General features: G+C 50.6%; 1 protein-coding gene across 3 annotated transcripts in view; it reads right to left on the bottom strand.

The window, feature by feature from the left end:
• CELF3 (CUGBP Elav-like family member 3) overlaps positions 1-20,694 on the bottom strand; it is a 176,418-nt gene that overhangs the window by 40,093 nt on the left and 115,631 nt on the right. For all 3 annotated transcript variants that reach the window (XR_009556244.1, XM_060256140.1, XM_060256151.1), the window contains exons 3-4: positions 5,529-5,577; positions 3,842-3,970 (exon numbers count right to left, since the gene is read on the bottom strand). Coding sequence is in view for 2 of the 3 variants with exons in the window: in XM_060256140.1 (XP_060112123.1) it covers positions 3,842-3,970; positions 5,529-5,577 (178 nt within the window). In the remaining variant the exon portion in view is untranslated. The remainder of the gene's footprint in view (positions 1-3,841; positions 3,971-5,528; positions 5,578-20,694) is intronic.

The following is a 20,694-nucleotide window of genomic DNA, read 5'->3' as shown; positions in this document are numbered from 1 at the left end:
AAGGTATGTGGGGCTGAGAGAGCTCTCACAGCAGCTACTCTTTCAAGGACAACCTCTGCCAGAGCTATGGCTGACCCATGGCCATTCCAGCAGGTGCAAGTGGAGGAGTGGGGAATCATACCCGGTTCTCCCAGATAAGAGCGCTCTGGCTGACCCAAGGCCATTCCAGCAGCTGCAAGTAGAGGAGTGGGGAATCAAACCCGGTTCTCCCAGATAAGAGAGCTCTGGCTGACGCAAGGCCATCCCAGCAGCTGCAAGTGGAGGAGTGGGGAATCAAACCAGGTTCTCCCAGATAAAAGAGCTCTGCCTGACCCATGGCCATGCTAGCAAGTGCAAGTGGAGAGTGGGGAATCAAACCCAGTTCTCCCAGATAAGAGTCCGCGCACTTAACCACTACACCAAACTGGCCGGATCTGACATAAATGAGACCTTGTTGGGCCGGGCCATGTCAGGTTGGGCTGGGCGATGTGTGCACTTATTAAAGATTAGGTAGCAGAGATATAAATTTTACAAAGGACATAGACAAACACAATTAAATTTAAAAAAAAAACCCAATCTTAAAACATGCTTAAAACACTAGCACTTGTTGGTATTAAAGGTGCTTTCTTTGTATCTCTCCTATGGGATCCAGGGAGCCGGGCAAAGGAAGCTCAGACTCTTTCTTTTCTTCCTTCCTTCTCCAGGGGACCAGGAGGGGAAAGGAAGAGAGACTTGGCTGCGTAGCTCTGCTGTGCGATTGAGAGAGCCTGGAAAAACAAGCTCTGCTTTCCCCGTTTCCTTCCCATGGGAGGAGCCTCAGCCAATGGAGAAAATAGAGGCTTTGCTCTGTTGCTCCTCTGCAACTGAGTAAGCCTTGCAAAGCAAGCTGTGATGCAGAAGGAAGCAAGAGATAGGGAGAAGGAAGCAGATGACAGCCAGTTGCTCGGGGGGGGGCTGTTAGGAGCCTGATTCGGCCCCTGGGCTGCATGTTTGACACCCCTGCTCTAGACCTTGGAGGAGACTTTCCTAAGGCCTGCTATCTAGTATCCTTCAGCCAGGAGATCAAACCTGGGACTTTCAGTATGCAAAGTGTGACCCCTGCCTTCCAGCTACGGAGCCCCCTATCTCAACCGTCAATAGGGAGACCTCCAACCCATTCCAGCCCTTGCTTGCTGATGTTCAACTGATTGGCGGGCAGAAACTGGTTCCAAAGGGCTGGGGGGCTGCCACAGGAGGTGGCGGTGGCTACAAGCATAGCCAGCTTCAAGAGGGGGTTAGATAAAAATATGGAGCAGAGGTCCATCAGTGGCTATTAGCCGCAGTGTGTATATATATGTGTGTGTATATCTATATATATATACATTTTTTGGCCACTGTGTGACATAGCGTGTTGGGCTGGATGGGCCATTGGCCTGATCCAACATGGCTTCTCTTATGTTCTTATGTGACACAGAGTGTTGGACTGGATGGGCCATTGGCCTGATCCAACATGGCTTCTCTTATGTTCTTATGTGACACAGAGTGTTGGACTGGATGAGCCATTGGCCTGATCCAACATGGCTTCTCTTATGTTCTTATGTGACACAGAGTGTTGGGCTGGATGGGCCATTGGCCTGATGCAACAGGGCTTCTCTTATGTTCTTCTGTAACTCTGTGTGACACAGAGTGTTGGACTGGATGAGCCATTGGCCTGATCCAACATGGCTTCTCTTATGTTCTTATGTGACACAGAGTGTTGGACTAGATGGGCCACTGGCCTGATCTAACATGGCTTCTCTTATGTTCTTATGTGACACAAGAGTGTTGGACTGGATGGGCCATTGGCCTGATCCACCATGGCTTCTCTTATGTTCTTATGTGACACAAGAGTGTTGGACTAGATGGGCCACTGGCCTGATCTAACATGGGTTCTCTTATGTTCTTAATTGTCCTGGGGAGAAAAATTAAAAAGAAAAATCCCTCATCTACTTACGGGGAAAAAAAAATTAGCCCAAATTTTATTTTATTGGAGGGTTTTAAAAAATTAAAAAGAAAAGCAAAAAAAGAAGAAGAAAAGCAGGAAAAAAGGAAACCAAAGTAATGCAAACAAAAAGCTTTTGATTTTCTTCATGACTCATATTGGCCTAATGACAGAATTCGCAATTATTCTGTTATCATGATAAAAGTTCTCATTTTTCCTCTTAGCCTCAAAACCATGAAATCATCAGTTCATTTCTTTCAGTTTCGCACACACACACACGCACACACACACAAAGTCAATAAAGGCTTTCCAGTTTGCTATAAATGTGGATAATGTCTTCTCGCTAATCAAAGCCATAAGCGTAGCCATCTTGGCTAACCTAACAGGAAGTTGTGACCACAGAGTTCCTAATCATAGAATCATGGAAGGGACGTCCAAGGTCATCTAGTCCAACTCCCTGCATAGTGCAGGGAATTCACAACTACTCCTCCCCCACACATCTTTGACCCCTGCTCCATGCCCAGAAGATGGCAAAAACCCTCCAGGATTCCTGGCCAAATTGGCGTGAGGAAGAATTGCTGACTGACCCCAAAGTGGCAATCAGCATTTCCCCAGGTATGTAAGAAAGGACTACAAGAACTAAGCCTCCAGAAACGACCACTGGAGATCTGGGGGCCTTTTTCTTTCCAAACAGATGCTCTAACACAGGGGTCCTCACACTTTTTAAATAGGGGGCCAGTTCACTGTCCCTCAGACTGTTGGAGGGCCGGACTGCCGTTACTGTACAAGGCCGCGGGCCGTCAGTTCTCCGTCTTCTGCATCTCTCTCCCTTCCCCACACCACACACCCCAGCCTGGGAACTCACCTCACCTCGGTATCACCTCACACTCTGTCTCCGCCGCCTCAGCCCAGTGCCGGAAGTGTGCGTTGCTAACGCGAGTTTAGGTCGAACGTCACTTCCGGTCTGATTTTGCTATAACCCGGCGGGCCGCATAAACGTCCTCAGCGGGCCGCATCTGGCCCGCGGGCTGTAGTTTGAGGACCCCTGCTCTAACAGAAAGGCACAACCCCTCCTATTTTATACAATGGCACAGCTCCGGCCCTCTCCGAGCTGCCTTCAGGTACTGCCCAGATGAGGCCTCTGGCTGCCAATCCCTCGGTCTAGACTGGCGGGGGGAACCTCCCCCTACATTGGGCCGGTGGGGGGAACCTCCCTCTACATCGTTGGTGTGATGACATCACCCGGAAGTGATGTCATCAAAATGGTGGTGCCTCATACGGGGCTGCTCTAGGCGTTTCTGGGAAAACTCTATGGTTTTCCCAGATGCTCTAGCCATTTGGGAGGGAAAAAGCTATGGTAGAACATAAGAGAAGCCGTGTTGGATCAGGCCAATGGCCCCTCCAGTCCAACACTCTGTGTCACACAGTGGCCAATATATGTGTGTGTGTATGCTCCATATTTTTATCCAATCTGCTCCATATTTTTATCCAATCCCCTCTTGAAGCTGGCTATGCTTGTGGCCGCCACCACCTCCTGTGGCAGTGAATTCCACATGTTAATCACACTTTGGGTGAAGAAGGACTTCCTTTTATCCGTTTTAACCTGACTACTAGGTACCATAGGTACCATGGTACTACTAGGTACACTAGGTACCATAGAGTTTTTACCTCCCAAATGGGTAGAGCGTCCGAGGAAAACCATAGAGTTTTCCTGGAAACGCCTAGAGTGGCCCCCGCACAGGTGCTGCCATTTTGATGATGTCACTTCCGGGTGATGTCATCGCGAAGCGCGCACGCAAAAGTCCCCCACTAAGGGAAGCTGGGAACTTGATAACCCTAATGAGGCCTCTCTGGAACTCCCTGTTGATAGTCAAGGAAAGACAACTGCCTGTTTTTGCTCACCTTTGCTGGTGCCGTCAGGTCCACGGAGTACCGTGCATTCATCGATGCTTCCAAAGGGCTCGAACATTTTCCGGACGTCCTCGTCTGTTTGCTGCTTACCTAGCATTCCCACAAACAGCTTCCTGTCTTCTGGAGACGGAGACAGGAAGTCGCATAGGTGAAAGACATCCCCAGCAAAATCTAGACTGTGAACCACTTTGCTGTCATTTCCAGAAACCCCCTCACCCAGTTCCGAATGGTGGCCCATCCAAACGTCTATTTCTAGAGAACTCATCTTGGGTAAGCCAGCCTTCACTTGGGGCTTGGAGACCTCTAGGTATTTTAGTTCATCTTTCGACTACCGAGATGAGTTTCCTTGAAAAACATGGATGCTCTATGGTCCCTGTCCTCATAAGGACATCAGAAAGGGCCTGCTGGAACAGACCAGTGAAGGTCTACCTAGTTCAGCATCGCATCTCACAAAGTGGCCAACCAGTTCCTCTGGAGGGCCAACAACAGGCAGAGAGGCCGAGGCTTTCCCCTGAGAAGAACATTAGAAGAGCCTTGCTGGGTCAGACCAGTGAGGGTCCATCTAGTCCAGCCTCCTGTCTCACACAGTGGCCAACCAGTTCCTCTGCAGGGCCAACAACAGGCAGAGAGGCTGAGGCCTTCCCCTGAGAAGAACATTAGAAGAGCCCTGCTGGGTCAGACCAGTGAGGGTCCATCTGGTCCAGCCTCCTGTCTCACACAGTGGCCAACCAGTTCCTCTGGAGGGACAACAACAGGGCAGAGAGGCCGAGGCCTTCCCCTGAGAAGAAACTCAGAAGAGCCCTGCTGGGTCAGACCAGTGAGGATCCATCTGGTCCAGCCTCATGTCTCACACAGGGGCCAGCCAGTTCCTCTGGAGGGACAACAACAAGGCAGAGAGGCCGAGGCCTTCCCCTGAGAAGAACCTCAGAAGAGCCCTGCTGGATCAGACCAGGGAGGGTCCATCCAGTCCAGCCTCCTGCCTCACACAGGGGCCAGCCAGTTCCTCTGGAGGGACAACAACAGGGCAGAGAGGCCGAGGCCTTCCCCTGAGAAGAACCTCAGAAGAGCCCTGCTGGATGAGACCAGGGAGTGTCCATCTGGTCCAGCCTCATGTCTCACCCAGTGGCCAGCCAGTTCCTCTGGAGGGCCAACAACAGGGCAAAGAGGCTGAGGCCTTCCCCTGATGTTCTCTTCTGGCTCTGGGATTCAGAAGCTTAGTGCTTCTGAAGGTGGAGGTTCCCCTCAGTCCCCATGGCTGGTAGCCATTGATAGACTTTCCCTCCATGAATTTATCCAATCCCCTTCTTTACAGCTGCGGCCATCACAACATCATCTGGCAGTGAATTCCATATTTTAATCACTCTCTGTGTAGTATTTCCTTTTGTCCTTCCTGAACCGACTACCCACCGGTTTCATTGGATGCCGCCGGATCGTGGCATTTTTGTCCTCTCCAGTCTCCATCCCCAAATCTCCAGGAATTTCCCAGCCTGGAGCTGACAACCCTAACACACCCGTGCTAGTTGCCAGAGACGACCAGGCAACCCTGTTCCTTAAGTTTCACTTTAAACCTCAGGCTTTGAGCGCTGAGTTTTATCTCGTTAGACAAGGGAGATGGGAAATGAAATAGGAGCAGAATTCGAAGTGCGACAGTCAAACGAGGTTCAGATGGTGAACGTACCTCCTCTGCTTTCGCTGTCCGCTGGTTTCACCTGGATCGGCCGGTTCATCTGCAAGGAAAAGGAGACAGGTCATGAAAACGGACCCTGAGAAACGAGAGTAGACCTTAAGAACATAAGAGAAGCCATGTTGGATCAGGCCAATGGACCCTCCAGTCCAACACTCTGAGTCACATAAGAACATAAGAGAAGCCATGTTGGATCAGGCCAATGGTCCATCCAGTCCAACACTGTGCGTCACATAAGAACATAAGAGAAGCCATGTTGGATCAGGCAACAGCCCATCCAGTCCAACACTCTGAGTCACATAAGAACATAAGAGAAGCCATGTTGGATCAGGCCAATGGCCCATCCAGTCCAACACTCTGAGTCCCATAAGAACATAAGAGAAGCTATGTTGGATCAGGCAACAGTCCATCCAGTCCAACACTCTGAGTCACATAAGAACATAAGAGAAGCCATGTTGGATCAGGCCAATGGCCCATCCAGTCCAACACTCTGAGTCACATAAGAACATAAGAGAAGCCATGTTGGATCAGGCCAGTGGCCCATCTAGTCCAACACTGTGCGTCACATAAGAACATAAGAGAAGCCATGTTCCATCAGGCCAATGACCCATCCAGTCCAACACTGTGCGTCACATAAGAGAAGCCATGTTGGATCAGGCCAATGGCCCCTCCAGTCCAACACTCTGTCACATAAGAACATAAGAGAAGCCATGTTGGATCAGGCCAATGGCCCATCCAGTCCAACACTGTGTCACATAAGAGAAATCATGTTGGATCAGGCCAATGGCTCCTCCAGTCCAACACTCTGTGTCACACAGAGTTACAGAAGAACATAAGAGAAGCCATGTTGGATCAGGCAATGGTCCATCCACTTCAACACTCTGTATCACACAGGAACAAAAGTCCCATCTCTGAGAGAACTATTCAAAGGAACGATTTTCAAAGGAATCAAAGGAACGGTTTTGCCAGCCAGCAAAAGATGCCAGCGATCCTGCTGGAACGATGCAAGAGATCCCAGCTTCCAGTAATCGATGACTCAAAGTCCTTTTTTGGCAGGAATACCCCAAGTTGGAAGGGGTACAAGCAACAATCCCTTTACGGATTGGACTCGGCCCAATTTTGGTCTCTTAGGAGGGGGGGAAACCCTCTTATTTATCAAAACAAGCCCCTGTTGAGTGAGTGGTTATGGAGAAGAGTTGAAACATAAAATGTAATGGTGAAAAAAATGGTCCCTGGATCAGTGCTATGGGAGCACGCTGCATTAACCAGAGCATACAATTATGTATTTCTGTAGCATAAAGGAAATTCTCCCAGTTTCTTATTGTTCTGGATCAACGACAGGGCTATTTTTTTTGAGCTGGAATGCACAGGAACGCAGTTCCATTTGGCTTAATATGGCCTAATATGCAGATAAGTTCCTGCTGGGCTTTTTCTACAAAGAAAAGCCCTGATTACTATAACCCTTCCTTTGATGGGGTGGGGTGGGGGTGGAGGATGGAGGAAATGAAGAGGACACCCTTTACCTCTCGGGGTAATCCCCAGCAAAGTTCCCTCTAAGCTGCAGTCTTGTGAGCAAAAATTCTACTTTGTGAGCTACTGGCGGTAAAATCGTGAGCTACTGCATAAATTACTGTGCAGGAGGCGGAGAAAGAGAAGGGAGAGGAAAAGAAGGAGAAGGAGGAGAAGGAGGATGAGGTGGAGGAGAAAAAGGAAGAGGAGAAGGAGGAGGAGGATGGAGAAGGAGGAGAAGTAGATGGAGGAGAAGGAGGAAGAGGAGGAGAAGAAGGAGGATGAGGAAAAAAGGAGGAGGAGAAAAAGGAAGAGGAGAAGGAGGAGGAGGATGAAGAAGGAGGAGAAGTAGATGGAGGAGAAGGAGGAAGAGGAGGAGAAGGAGGAGGAGGAGGAAAAAAGAAGGAGGAGGAGAAAAAGGAAGAGGAGAAGGAGGAGGAGGATGAAGAAGGAGGAGAAAGAGAAGGAGGAGAAGTAGATGGAAGCGAAGGAGGAGAAGGAAGAGAAGGAGGAGGAGGAAAAAAGAAGGAGGAGGAGAAAAAGGAAGAGGAGGATGAAGAAGGAGGAGAAAGAGAAGGAGGAGAAGTAGATGGAAGAGGAGGAGGAGGAGGAAAAAAGAAGGAGAATAAGGAGGAGGAAGAGGAGAAGAAGGAGGATGAAGAAGAAGGAGGAGAAAGAGAAGGAGAAGTAGGTGGAGGAGAAGGAGGAGGAGAAAAAGGAAGAGGAGAAGAAGGAGGAGGAGGAGGAGAAAGAGGAGGAGAAATAGGAGAAGGAAAAGTAGGAGGAGGAGGAGAGGAGGAGGAGGATGATGAATAGGATGATAAGAAGGAGACGGAGGAGGAGGAGGAGGAAAGGAGGAGAAGGAAATTGAATTTATACCCCACCCTTCACTACTCAAAGGAGTCTCAGAGCGGCTCACAATCTCCTTTATCTTCCTCCCCCACAACAGACACCCTGTGAGGTGGGTGGGGCTGAGAGAACTCTTTCAAGGCCAACCCCTGCGAGAGCTATAGCTGACCCAAGGACATTCCAGCAGGTGCAAGTGGAGGAATGGGGAATCAAACCCGGTTCTCCCAGATAAGAGAGTTCTGGCTGACCCAAGGCCATTCCAGCAGCTGCAAGTGGAAGAGTGGGGAATCAAACCCAGTTCTCCCAGATAAGAGTCCACACACTTAACCACTACACCAAACTGGCTCTCTTGGGTCATCCTTCCTGAGCCTAGACAACAACGTGTGAGCCGGAGGCAGCTGTGAGCCAGCTCATGCTCACTCAGTTTAGAGGGAACACTGATCCCCAGGGTTTTTTTTTTCTAGTAGGAACTCCTTTGCATATTAGGCCGATGTAGCCAGTCCTCCTAGAGCAGTAGAGTTGCCAAGTCCCCAGCTTCCCGCAACGCGGGGGGGGGGAGGACTCTCTCTTACATGTGGAGCGCATGCGCGATGCGATGATGTCACCTGGAAGTGACATTATCAAAATGGCAGTGCCCGGCCGTAACATTATGCTAGAGGAATGGGGGATGCTCTGGAAATCTAATATTAAATGAACCAAGTCAGTAGCCTTTAAAGCAAATTTGTGTAAAATGTTCAATAGGTGGTATGTAACTCCTCAGGAACTTTCTAAAATGTCTAATAATGGTTGGAAATGTATGAAACATGTAGGGTCGTTTCATCATATGTGGTGGACCTGTGAAGAAGAAGATATTGGATTTATATCCCACCCTCCACTCCGAAGAGTCTCAGAGCAGCTCACAATCTCTTTTCCCTTCCTCCCCCACAACAGACACCCTGTGAGGTAGATGAAGATATTGGATTTATATCCCGCCCTCCACTCCGAAGAGTCTCAGAGTGGCTCACAATCTCCTTTCCCTTCCTCCCCCACAACAGACACCCTGTGAGGTAGATGAAGATATTGGATTTATATCCCGCCCTCCACTCCAAAGAGTCTCAGAGCGGCTCACAATCTCCTTTCCCTTCCTCCCCCACAACAGACACCCTGTGAGGTAGATGAAGATATTGGATTTATATCCCGCCGTCCACTCCAAAGAGAAGCCTTGTTGGATCAGGCCAATGGCCCATCCAGTCCAACACTCTGTGTCACATAAGAACATAAGAGAAGCCTTGTTGGGTCAGGCCAAAGGCCCATCCAGTCCAACACTCTGTGTCACATAAGAACATAAGAGAAGCTATGTTGGATCAGGCAACAGCCCATCCAGTCCAGCACTCTGAGTCACATAAGAACATAAGAGAAGCCATGTTGGATCAGGCAACAGCCCATCCAGTCCAACACTCTGAGTCACATAAGAACATAAGAGAAGCCATGTTGGATCAGGCCAATGGCCCATCCAGTCCAACACTCTGAGTCCCATAAGAACATAAGAGAAGCTATGTTGGATCAGGCAACAGTCCATCCAGTCCAACACTCTGAGTTACATAAGAAAATAAGAGAAGCCATGTTGGATCAGGCAACAGCCCATCCAGTCCAACACTCTGTGTCACATAAGAGAAGCCATGTTGGATCAGGCCAGTGGCCCATCCAGTCCAACACTCTGTGTCACATAAGAACATAAGAGAAGCCATGTTGGATCAGGCCAATGGCCCCTCCAGTCCAACACTCTGTGTCACATAAGAGCATAAAGAGAACCCCTGTTGGATCAGGCCAATGGCCCCTCCAGTCCAACACTCTGTGAGGAAAAACCCCCTACTTTTCCTAATATGTGCACATCATGATCACCAACATGGTTGCCAGGGCGCCTGGAGAAGTAAGCTTGCATCCGCCTGGCCAGTGAATGCGAGTGATGCTACCCAGGAACTACATAAGACTCCAGTGTACCTATTAACAAGTATATGAGCGCTTGAGTCAGGCACAGAGTGTCTGCAGCCGCGCTCTAACCTGTCCCCGCCATCACGTGGAACCCGCCATGGCAAGGAGGAGGCTACGCCGCCACGGAGCTGTCCAGGCGAACGGTGTGAAGCGTTAAGCATGGAAACCACTGTGTTTTGCTTACACCACATGTAGCCATCTTCCTGCCTGGTTGGGCTTCATTCCTTCTATGTGGGAACCTCACGTACACACCTTGAGTCATTCCTAGCCCGCAAGCAACCCACTTAGTTTATGAATGGATTAATGGCTCCACTATTAATCCTGATTGCCCAGTGGTTTCCTAAACAACTGTCTTCACCCCGGAGAGTTGAGAAAGAGGAAGAATCTCTCCTGATACCATCAAGCCTTTTTGTCTACACCGGAATACCTAGGTGCATATCTGATTCTCTATTGTCCCTTTCCCAGTTAATCCCATCTCCTCCCAATCACCCAGTCATTCCCACATTGATACCTACGGAGCCGCCCCAGGCCCTGTCGCAACCTGGAAGTTTCCAGGATGCCCAGGATGAAGGTGATGTTCATTGGTTGAAGTACACACCCAATCAGGTGTCGCCATTGACCCACCATTGGTCCCGCCGAAGTCCAGCCTTCTTGGTCATCAGCAGAACCTCCCATTACCACTCCCAGTCACCTCCCATCCCCTCAGGATTAAGGTGACTCTATATAACCTGTGGACTAGCTACCCACAGGTGTGCCCTCTACTCAGTAAACCCCCATTCCCGCTGGGTAGTAACACCCCCGATTCCTGATCAGTTTCGGGACCTTTCCCCCATTTCCTCATTCGTCGCCATCGGAGCCTTCCATTGGAGTCTGCGAGAGGTAGTATTACCCTGTATGTCAATTCCTTTATGTTCCCCTATCGATCTCTCTATTTTTCCTAGACCTGTATGAATGTGTGATTGATTTTGTACCTTGTGTGAACGAACTATTGTTTCAAATAAACCACAATTGATTTTATTAAATTAGAGTTCTTTATTGAGCATTGACTCTCTGATCGGTTGAGCCTGGTATACAATTGATAACAAAGATTCCGTTGTGGGGCTAGCTGTCTCTCAGTCTAATTCCCCAACTTTATTTTGAGAGCAGTTTCCCTAACAACTCTGTGTCACATAAGAACAGAAGATAGGCCATGTTGGATCAGGTCAGTGGCTCATCCAGTCCAACACTCTGTGTCACATAAGAACATTAGAGAAGCCATGTTGGATCAGGCCAATGGCCCCTCCAGTCCAACACTCTGTGTCACATAAGAACATGAGAGAAGCCATGTTGGATCAGGCTAGTGGCCCATCCAGTCCAACACTCTGTGTCACACAGTGGCCAATATAACTGTGTGTGTATATATATATGTGTGTGTGTGTATACACACACACATATACATACATACATATACACACATATATACACACACACACACACACACACACAGACACACACGTATATATATACAGTGGCTAATAGCCACCGATGGACCTCTGCTCCAAATTTTTATCCAATTCCCTCTTAAAGCTGGCTATTCTTGTAGCCGCCACCACCTCCTGTGGCAGCGAACTCCACATGTTAATCACCCTTTGGGTTAGGGTGGCCAGACCGTCCCGGTCTCCCGGGACATTCCCGGATCTGGCCACCCAATCCCGGATCCCGGGCTGCCTATACCGGGACCATTAAAGGTCCCGGTTTAGGCAGCCCCGGAGCCGGTGGGCCGCGGGCGGGGAAGGTGGGGAGTGAGGGAGGGAGCGTCCCTGCGCCTGCGCAGGGCCCCTGCGCACGCGCAGGGACGCTCCCACCCTCACTCCCCGCCTTCCCCGCCCGCGCGCGGGGCCCGGCGGCAGTGGTGGAGGCCTCTCCGTGGCCTCCGCTGGTCGCTGGAAGCCCTCCAGAGACTCTGGAGGGCCTCCAGCGACCAGCGGAGGCCGCGGAGAGGCCGCGGGGCACCCGGCGCTGGTCCCGGAAGGCCTTCCAGAGCCTCTGGAAGGCCTTCGGGGACCAGCGCCGGCCAGCGAAGGCTTCCCCGCGGCCTCCGCTGGTCCCTGGAGGCCCTCCAGAGTCTCTGGAGGGCCTCCAGGGACCAGCGGAGGCCGCGGGGAAGCCGCGGGGCACCCGGCGCTGGTCCCGGAAGGCCTTCCAGAGGCTCTGGAAGGCCTTCGGGGACCAGCGCCGGCCAGCGAAGGCTTCCCCGCGGCCTCTGCTGGTCCCTGGAGGCCCTCCAGAGTCTCTGGAGGGCCTCCAGGGACCAGCGGAGGCCGCGGGGAAGCCGCGGGGCACCCGGCGCTGGTCCCGGAAGGCCTTCCAGAGCCTCTGGAAGGCCTTCGGGGACCAGCGCCGGCCAGCGAAGGCTTCCCCGCGGCCTCCGCTGGTCCCTGGAGGCCCTCCAGAGTCTCTGGAGGGCCTCCAGGGACCAGCGGAGGCCGCGGGGAAGCCGCGGAGCAGCCGGCGCTGGTCCCTGGAGGCCTCCAGAGGCCAGCGCCGGTAGCGGAGAGGCCCAGCGCTGGTCCCTGGAGGCCTCCAGAGGCCAGCCCCGGCAGCTCCCTCCCTCCCTCGCCGCGAGGCCGCCGCCGGAGGACTCCCCGCCGCCGCCGCCGCTGGATCCGCCGCCCTGGAATAAAGTAAGGGGGCCGAAAGCGGGGGGGGGGGGGCGGGGGGCGGCCTTCCTTTCTTCCCTCCCTCCTCCCTTCCTTCCTTCCTTTCTTCCTTCCTTCCTTCCTTCCCTCACTCCCTTCCCTTCCTTCCTTCCCTCCCTCCCTCCCTCCTCCCTTTCTTCCTTTCTTCCTTCCTTCCCTCACTCCCTTCCCTTCCTTCCTTCCCTCCCTCCTCCCTCCCTTCCTTTCTTCCTTCCTTCCCTCCCTCCCTTGCCTTCCTTCCTTCCCTCCCTCCTCCCTTCCTTTCTTCCTTCCTTCCTTCCCTCCCTCCCCCCTTCCTTCCTTCCTTCCTTCCCTCCCTCCCCCTTCCTTCCTTCCCTCCCTCCCTCCCCCTTCCTTCCTTCCTTCCTTCCTTCCTTCCTTCCTTCCTTCCTTCCTTCCTTCCTTCCTTCCTTCCTTCCTTCCTTCCTTCCTTCCCTCCCTTCCTCCCTCCCTCCCTTCCCTCCCTCCCTTCCTTCCCTCCCTCCCTTCTTCCTTTCTTCCCTTCCTCCCTTTCTCCCTTCCTTCCTTCCTTCCCTCCCTCCCTCCTTATGTTGTTATGTGATGCAGAGTGTTGGACTGGATGGGCCACTGGCCTGATCCAACAGGGCTTCTCTTATGTTCTTATGTGACGCAGAGTGTTGGACTGGATGGGCCACTGGCCTGATCCAACAGGGCTTCTCTTATGTTCTTATGTGATGCAGAGTGTTGGACTGGATGGGCCACTGGCCTGATCCAACAGGGCTTCTCTTATGTTCTTATGTGACGCAGAGTGTTGGACTGGATGGGCCACTGGCCTGATCCAACAGGGCTTCTCTTATGTTCTTATGTGACGCAGAGTGTTGGACTGGATGGGCCACTGGCCTGATCCAACAGGGCTTCTCTTATGTTGTTATGTGATGCAGAGTGTTGGACTGGATGGGCCACTGGCCTGATCCAACAGGGCTTCTCTTATGTTGTTATGTGACGCAGAGTGTTGGACTGGATGGGCCACTGGCCTGATCCAACAGGGCTTCTCTTATGTTGTTATGTGATGCAGAGTGTTGGACTGGATGGGCCACTGGCCTGATCCAACAGGGCTTCTCTTATGTTGTTATGTGATGCAGAGTGTTGGACTGGATGGGCCACTGGCCTGATCCAACAGGGCTTCTCTTATGTTATTATGTGACGCAGAGTGTTGGACTGGAGGGGCCACTGGCCTGATCCAACAGGGCTTCTCTTATGTGACAATACTGACTTTGGTGGACCCAAGCACTGATTCAGTGTAAGGGAGCTTTGTGTTTGTGTCTTCTAGTGCAATTTTGTTCTCAGATCCTGTATTTACTTCATCAGTATATGGGATAAGGCACTTTCTCAACTGTGCTGCATAATGCAGCCTATTTATTTTGTCCTGTTGGCTCTGTTGGCTCTATCTGCGCCACCTTCATCACTTTCGGGGTGTGGATCCCCCAGTGGAGTGGTCTCCCGACTCCCTCCGCCGGCTGTTTCTGATAGCCCTGCGCCCCCTCTTTCATTTGATATGTGTCCCGTGCGGGTGCCACCCTCCCGCCGGGAGATGCCGCAAAATGAGCCCCCTTGAGGCTTATGGCGGCAGGGCTCGGGGGAAGCGAGCTAGACTGCTGTTCTTTTGAGGGGTTATAGAGTGTTTCGAGCCCGTCCCTGTGGCATCGGTCCCATCATTGTGGGGCCCAGGGGGCCGGCGCAGCGGCACGCTGAAGCAGCCTGTCGGTCACTTCCAGGTTCCTGTCCTGCATCTTGACCGGTGTTATTAGTGACAGGCTGCTTCGGCGTGCCGCTGCGCCGGCCCCCTTGGTCCCACAACGATGGGACCGATGCCACAGGGACGGGCTCGAAACACTCTATAACCCCTCAAAAGAACAGCAGTCTAGCTCGCTTCCCCCGAGCCCTGCCGCCATAAGCCTCAAGGGGGCTCATTTTGCGGCATCTCCCGGCGGGAGGGTGGCACCCGCACGGGACACATATCAAATGAAAGAGGGGGCGCAGGGCTATCAGAAACAGTCAGCGGAGGGAGTCGGGAGACCACCCCACTGGGGGATCCACACCCCGAAAGTGATGAAGGTGGCGCAGATAGAGCCAACAGAGCCAACAGGACAAAATAAATAGGCTGCATTATGCAGCACAGTTGAGAAAGTGCCTTATCCCATATACTGATGAAGTATATACAGGATTTGAGAACAAAATTGTTTCCGGCGGTGATATTTGGGGGATTTTTGGGGACGTCACAGGAAGTGCTGTGAAGTCACTTCCTGTTTCCGGCAGGTGACGCGGGGGAAATGATGTCACAGGAAGTGATGCCACTTCCTGTTTCCGGTGGTGGCATGACATCACCGGAAGTGACGTCACCGGAAGTGACGTCACTTCCTGTTTCCGGCGGCGTCACTTCCTGTTTCCACCCCCCCCCCCAGTGTCCCTGGCTGGCCTTCAGACATTATGGTCACCCTACTTTGGGTGAAGAAGGACTTCTTTTTATCCACTTTAACCTGACTGCTCAGCAATTTCATTGAACGCCCACGAGTTCTTGTATTGTGAGAAAGGGAGAAAAGGACTTCTTTCTCTACTTTCTTTATCCCATGCATAATCTTGTAAACCTCTATCATGTCACCCCGCAGTCGACGTTTCTCCAAGCTAAAGAGCCCCAAGCATTTTAACCTTTCTTCATAGGGAAAGTGTTCCAAACCTTTAATCATTCTAGTTGCCCTTTTCTGCACTTTTTCCTATGCTATAATATCCTTTTTGAGGTAGTCTCCTTACCATCTCCTTTTTCTTCCCCTCCCCACAACAGACACCCTTCTGTGAGGCGAGCGTGTTTGTCTGTGCGGCACAGGTAAAGATATTGGGAAAAGATATTGGATTTATATCCCACCCTCCACTCCGAATCTCAGAGCGGCTCACAATCTCTTTTATCTTTTCCCTCTGCAACAGACACCCTGTGAGGTGGGAGGGGCTGAGAGAGCTCTCCCAGCAGGTGCCCTTTCAAGAACAACCTCTGCCAGAGCTATGGCTGACCCAGGGCCATTCCAGCAGGTTCAAGTGGAGGAGTGGGGAATCAAACCTGGTTCTCCCAGAGAAGAGTCCTCACACTTAACCACCACACCAAACTGGCTCTCAAATAAAGTAGAAACTATCAAACTCACTCAGTTTGGGAGTAGTCTCTATATAGAAATACGAGCCAAATTTACTCAACCTCTAGTGCTGAGATTTATGGGTCTTCCAGACTTTGAATTAAGGGATATACTTTTGGCAGATTCTTTTAGGTCAAAATAATTTTATTTGGTAACATATGGTAACAAATTATATTTCTTGCATCATTAATAACTTCTTTTATCTATCCCTTATATTACTTTCTACCCCCGTTACTTGACCCCCGCCGGTGTTATTTACTTAAAGTACTAATGTTTAATGGTACCCTTAACTAATAAAAACAAAAATTAATATTCGTCTTTTTTCTAAGACTTAATCGTTATCGAAAGTTGTCCAATGTCCTTTTATTTTCCTCTCTTTTTCTACATATCTTCTGAACTTTTTCCACTCCGTCGTAAAAACTTCTAAGTCATAGTGTTTTAAAATTCTTGTTAATGTGTCCATTTCACTCCATATCATAACTTTTACAATCCAATCCCATTTCTCTGGTATTTTTTCTTGCTTCCACAACTGCGCATATAATGTCCTAGCAGCTGAAAGCAAGTACCAAATTATAGTTCTATCTTCTTTTGGAAATGTTTCCATTTGTAATCCCAACAGAAAAGTCTCTGCAACTTTCTTAAATTCATATCCCAAGATCCTAGAAATTTCTTGTTGAATCATCTGCCAATACTTTTTTGCTCTTTCACAAGTCCACCACATATGGTAGAAAGAACCTTCATGTTTTTTACATTTCCAACATCTGTCTGGCATCTTATTATTCATCTTTGCCAATTTCTTAGGAGTCATATACCGTCTATACATCATTTTAAAACAGTTCTCTTTAATACTATGACACGTCAAAAGCTTCATAGAGTTCTTCCACAAATATTCCCAAATTTCCATCTTTATTTACATTTATTGCCCACTTAATCATTTGAGATTTCACTACTTCATCTTCCGTAGACCATTTTAAAAGTAATTTATATAATTTTGAAATTAATTTTTCGTTGTCTCCAAGCAGAACTCTTTCCCTTTCTGTTTGCTCTTTTCTTATTCCTTCCATTTTAATATCATTATCCACCAAGCTCTTTATTTGTTGCATTTGGAATCAATCATATTTATTATTCAGCTCTTCAGCAGTCTTCAATTCTATTTTGCCACTTTGTATTTTTAATAGTTGATTATATGACAACCACTTTTCTTCACCCATCTCAGCGGTTATTTTTATCACTTCGGCTGGGACTATCCCTAACGTTTTTTCTCTCATCTACTTTTGGCAGATTCTAACTCTCAAGTTATGCTCGCTGGCTCCAGATTTTTGGCTGCAGGCTTTAGAAGTCGCAAAGATCACACAAAGAAGAGATATAAAAGTCCCTAAAGCTTTGCGATCTTCTTTTGCCCTCAATAATGCTATGTTCCCTTCTTCCCTTAAATTCTTCCTTCTTAAGTCTTTGTATATTATACTACAACACTCCCATACAAATGGCTGCACTCTTTCTGTATTTTAGTTTCAGTTTCGGCTTTATTACTGCCAAAGACCAGAACTTAAATACCCATAGATACGTCCTGGATTTTGTGTAAATTAGTTTGTTTTGATCTAGGCTGGCCACAGGCCGCCATAATACACTGGCCGACTGACCCTCTGTGAGGTCGGTGGGGCCGTGAGAGCTATTTGGAGAACTGCTCTTGACAGAACGGTTCTCGGAGAGAACTTGCGACTGACCCAAGGTCACACCAGCAGCTGCTCGTGGAGGAGCGGGGAGCCAAAGCCGGTTCTCCCAGATTAGAGTCCGCACTCCTAGCCACTGCGCCAAACTGGTGTGTGCGACTCCAGAGCAGGTCTGAGTTACAACATTTCAGTCGTAAGAGAAATTATTTTGAAGAAGACGACATTGGAGTTCTATTCCGCCCTCCACTCAGAGCGGCTCACAATCTCCTTTATCTTCCTCCCCCTCGACAGACACCCTGTGAGGTGGGTGGGGCTGGAGAGGGCTCTCCCAGAAGCTCCCCTTTCAAGGACAGAGTCTCAGAGTGGCCTACAATCTCCTTTCCCTTCCTCCCCCACAACAGACACCCTGTGAGGTGGGTGGGGCTGAGAGGGCTCTCACAGCAGCTGCCCTTTCAAGGACAGAGTCTCAGAGTGGCCTACAATCTCCTTTCCCTTCCTCCCCCACAACAGACACCCTGTGAGGGTGGTGGGGCTGAGAGAGCTCTCCCAGAAGCTGCCCTTTCAAGGACACAGTCTCAGAGTGGCCTACAATCTCCTTTCCCTTCCTCCCCCAGAACAGACACCCTGTGAGGTGGATGGGGCTGAGAGAGCTCTCCCAGAAGCTGCCCTTTCAAGGACACAGTCTCAGAGTGGCCTACAATCTTCTTTCTCTTCCCCACAACAGATACCCTGTGAGGTGGGTGGGGCTGAGAGAGCTCTCCCAGAAGCTGCCCTTTTAAGGACACAGTCTCGGATTGGCCTACAATCTCCTTTCCCTTCCTCCCCACAACAGACACCCTGTGAGGTGGGTGGGGCTGAGAGAGCTCTCTCAGAAACTGCCCTTTCAAGGACAGACTCTCAGAGCCACTCACAATCTCCTTTCCCTTCCTCCCTCACAATGGACACCCTGTGAGGTGGGTGGGGCTGAGAGAGCTCTCACAGCAGCTGCCCTTTCATGGACAACCTCTGCCAGAGCTATGGCTGACCCAAGGCCATTCCAGCAGCTGCAAGCGTAGGAGTTGGGAATCAAACCCGGTTCTCCCAGGTAAGAGTCCGCACACTTAAACAGTACACCGAACTGGCTCTCTTTTGGACGTTCAACCTGTCTCCTTGGCTCTTTCTCGCCTCCCCCCCCCCCTTTCCCTGAAGAAGCCTAGGTCAGCAATAGGAGGAGGTAAAAGCCTGCCCCAAACGGCTCTCCGCTGCGCGCAGGATTAGAAAGAGTTGGATTATCGCAGCAGGCACCTTGGGCCTTTTTCGGTAAAAGCATTTGTAATCATATTAAAGGAAAGCAGAACGGGGGGTGGGGTGGGGAGCCGACGAGGCCCTGGGAATGCTTAGCAGCAGAGGAGAATGAGGGGGGAAGAGAGGAAGAAGGTGGTGGGAGGGGGATTCTTTTGCCTTAGTGGTCAGAAGGGTCCCGGGCGTGTAAAATCTGTGGAGCAGCCGGGCAAGGTTGTTCCGGAGTCTGCCGCTTGGTATCCTGAAGACTGGCAATATCCTACCCTGCTTCTTCTCCCCTTTCCCACCAAGCACGGCGTGATCCTCCAGGAACAACCACCAGAGTGCTAGATAAGTATCAGCAAACCAATGCTCAATCCAGACAAGGCAAGGTGCACCTTAGGTATGAATGATATGCCAATATGAACTAGCCTGGGGAGGTCAGTTCTAACAAGACTAGTCTTTCCTGTGAATCTGCTAATCATTCAATAAAGCCGAATTTGATGCATGTCAGAGAGGCGAAGTTAAGGAGTGCTGCACAGAACTTGACAGGAGGAGGAGATTGGATTCATCTCCTGCCCTTCACTTGGAGTCTCAGAGTGGCTTACGACCTCCTCCCCTTTTGTCTCCCCGCAACAGACACCCTGTGAGGTAGGTGGGGCTGAGAGAGCTCTTTTGAGAACCGCTCTTGAGAGAACAGCTCTGAGAGAACTATGACTAACCCAAGGTCACCCAGCAGGCTGCATGTGGAGGAGTGGTGAATCAAACCTGGTTCTCCCAGATTAGAATCCATGTACTTAACCACAACACCAAACTAGCTGAAAGAATGCATCCCTCTGTCTCCCGGAAATAAATATGGGCACTCCTATCAGCAGGGCTTTTTTTCTAGCAAGAGCTCCTCTGCATATTAGGCCACACACCCCTGATGTAGCCAATCCCCCCAGAAGCTTAGAGGACTTTTCTTACAGGGCCTACTGTAAGCTCCAGGAGGATTGGCTACATCTGGGTGGCGTGGCCTAATATGAAGAAGAGCTCCTGCTAGAAAAAGAGCCCTGCCTATCAGTCACCTCTCACAGTCTTTGCACAAGAAAAAAGCATTAGAACATAAAAAGTCAGAGCCCTACTGGATCAGACCAGTGGACCAGAACAGCTCAGAAACCACACCACCTCAAGCAAACAGGCATACACATTGCTCCTCCCAAACTTAGCTCCCTGGTCAGAAGCCCTGCTCAAAGCACTCCCCAGGAGCAAACTGCGCAGGGAAGAAGAAGAAGAAGATGATATTGTATTTATATCCCACCCTCCACTCTGAAGAGTCTCAGAGCGGCTCACAATCTCCTTTCCCTTCCTCCCCCACAACAGACACCCTGTGAGGTAAATGAAGATATTGGATTTATATCCCGCCCTCCACTCCGAAGAGTCTCAGAAAGGCTCACAATCTCCTTTACCTTCCTCCCCCACAACAGACACCCTGTGAGGTAGAGGAAGATATTGGATTTATATCCCACCCTCCACTCCGAAGAGTCTCAGAGGGGCTCACAATCTCCTTTCCCTTCCTCCCCCACAACAGACACCCTGTGAGGTAAATGAAGATATTGGATTTATATCCCGCCCTCCACTCCGAAGAGTCTCAGAGTGGCTCACAATCTCCTTTGCCTTCCTCCCCCACAACAGACACCCCGTGAGGTGGATGGGGCTGAGAGAGCTCTCCCAGAAGCTGCCCTTTCCAGGACAACCTCTGCCAGAGCTATGGCTGACTCAAGGCCATTCCAGCAGCTGCAAGTGGAGGAGTGGGGAATCAAACCCGGTTCTCCCAGATAAGAGTCCGCACACTTAAGCACGACACCAAACTGGCTCCCCAGTTGTGCCTCTTACAGGGCACTGTTGTGCCTCTTACAGGGCGAGCCTTCTGACCCTGTTAGGGCTGCCATGCCCCCAGGCCGGGCGGGAAAACCTCCCCCAACATTGCCACCATGCCAGCAACGTTGCACGCCGACCCCTCTAGGCGTTCTCAGGAGAACTCTATGGTTTTCTCGGCTGCTCTAGCATTTTGGGAGGGAAAAACTCTATGGTACAATGCAGT

The sequence above is a fragment of the Heteronotia binoei genome, chromosome 1 (assembly GCF_032191835.1).
Source record: "Heteronotia binoei isolate CCM8104 ecotype False Entrance Well chromosome 1, APGP_CSIRO_Hbin_v1, whole genome shotgun sequence".
In the NCBI taxonomy this organism is placed as follows: domain Eukaryota; kingdom Metazoa; phylum Chordata; class Lepidosauria; order Squamata; family Gekkonidae; genus Heteronotia; species Heteronotia binoei.
The sequence above is the reverse complement of the archived record's forward strand: the minus strand, read 5'-3'. Positions and strand labels throughout refer to the sequence as shown.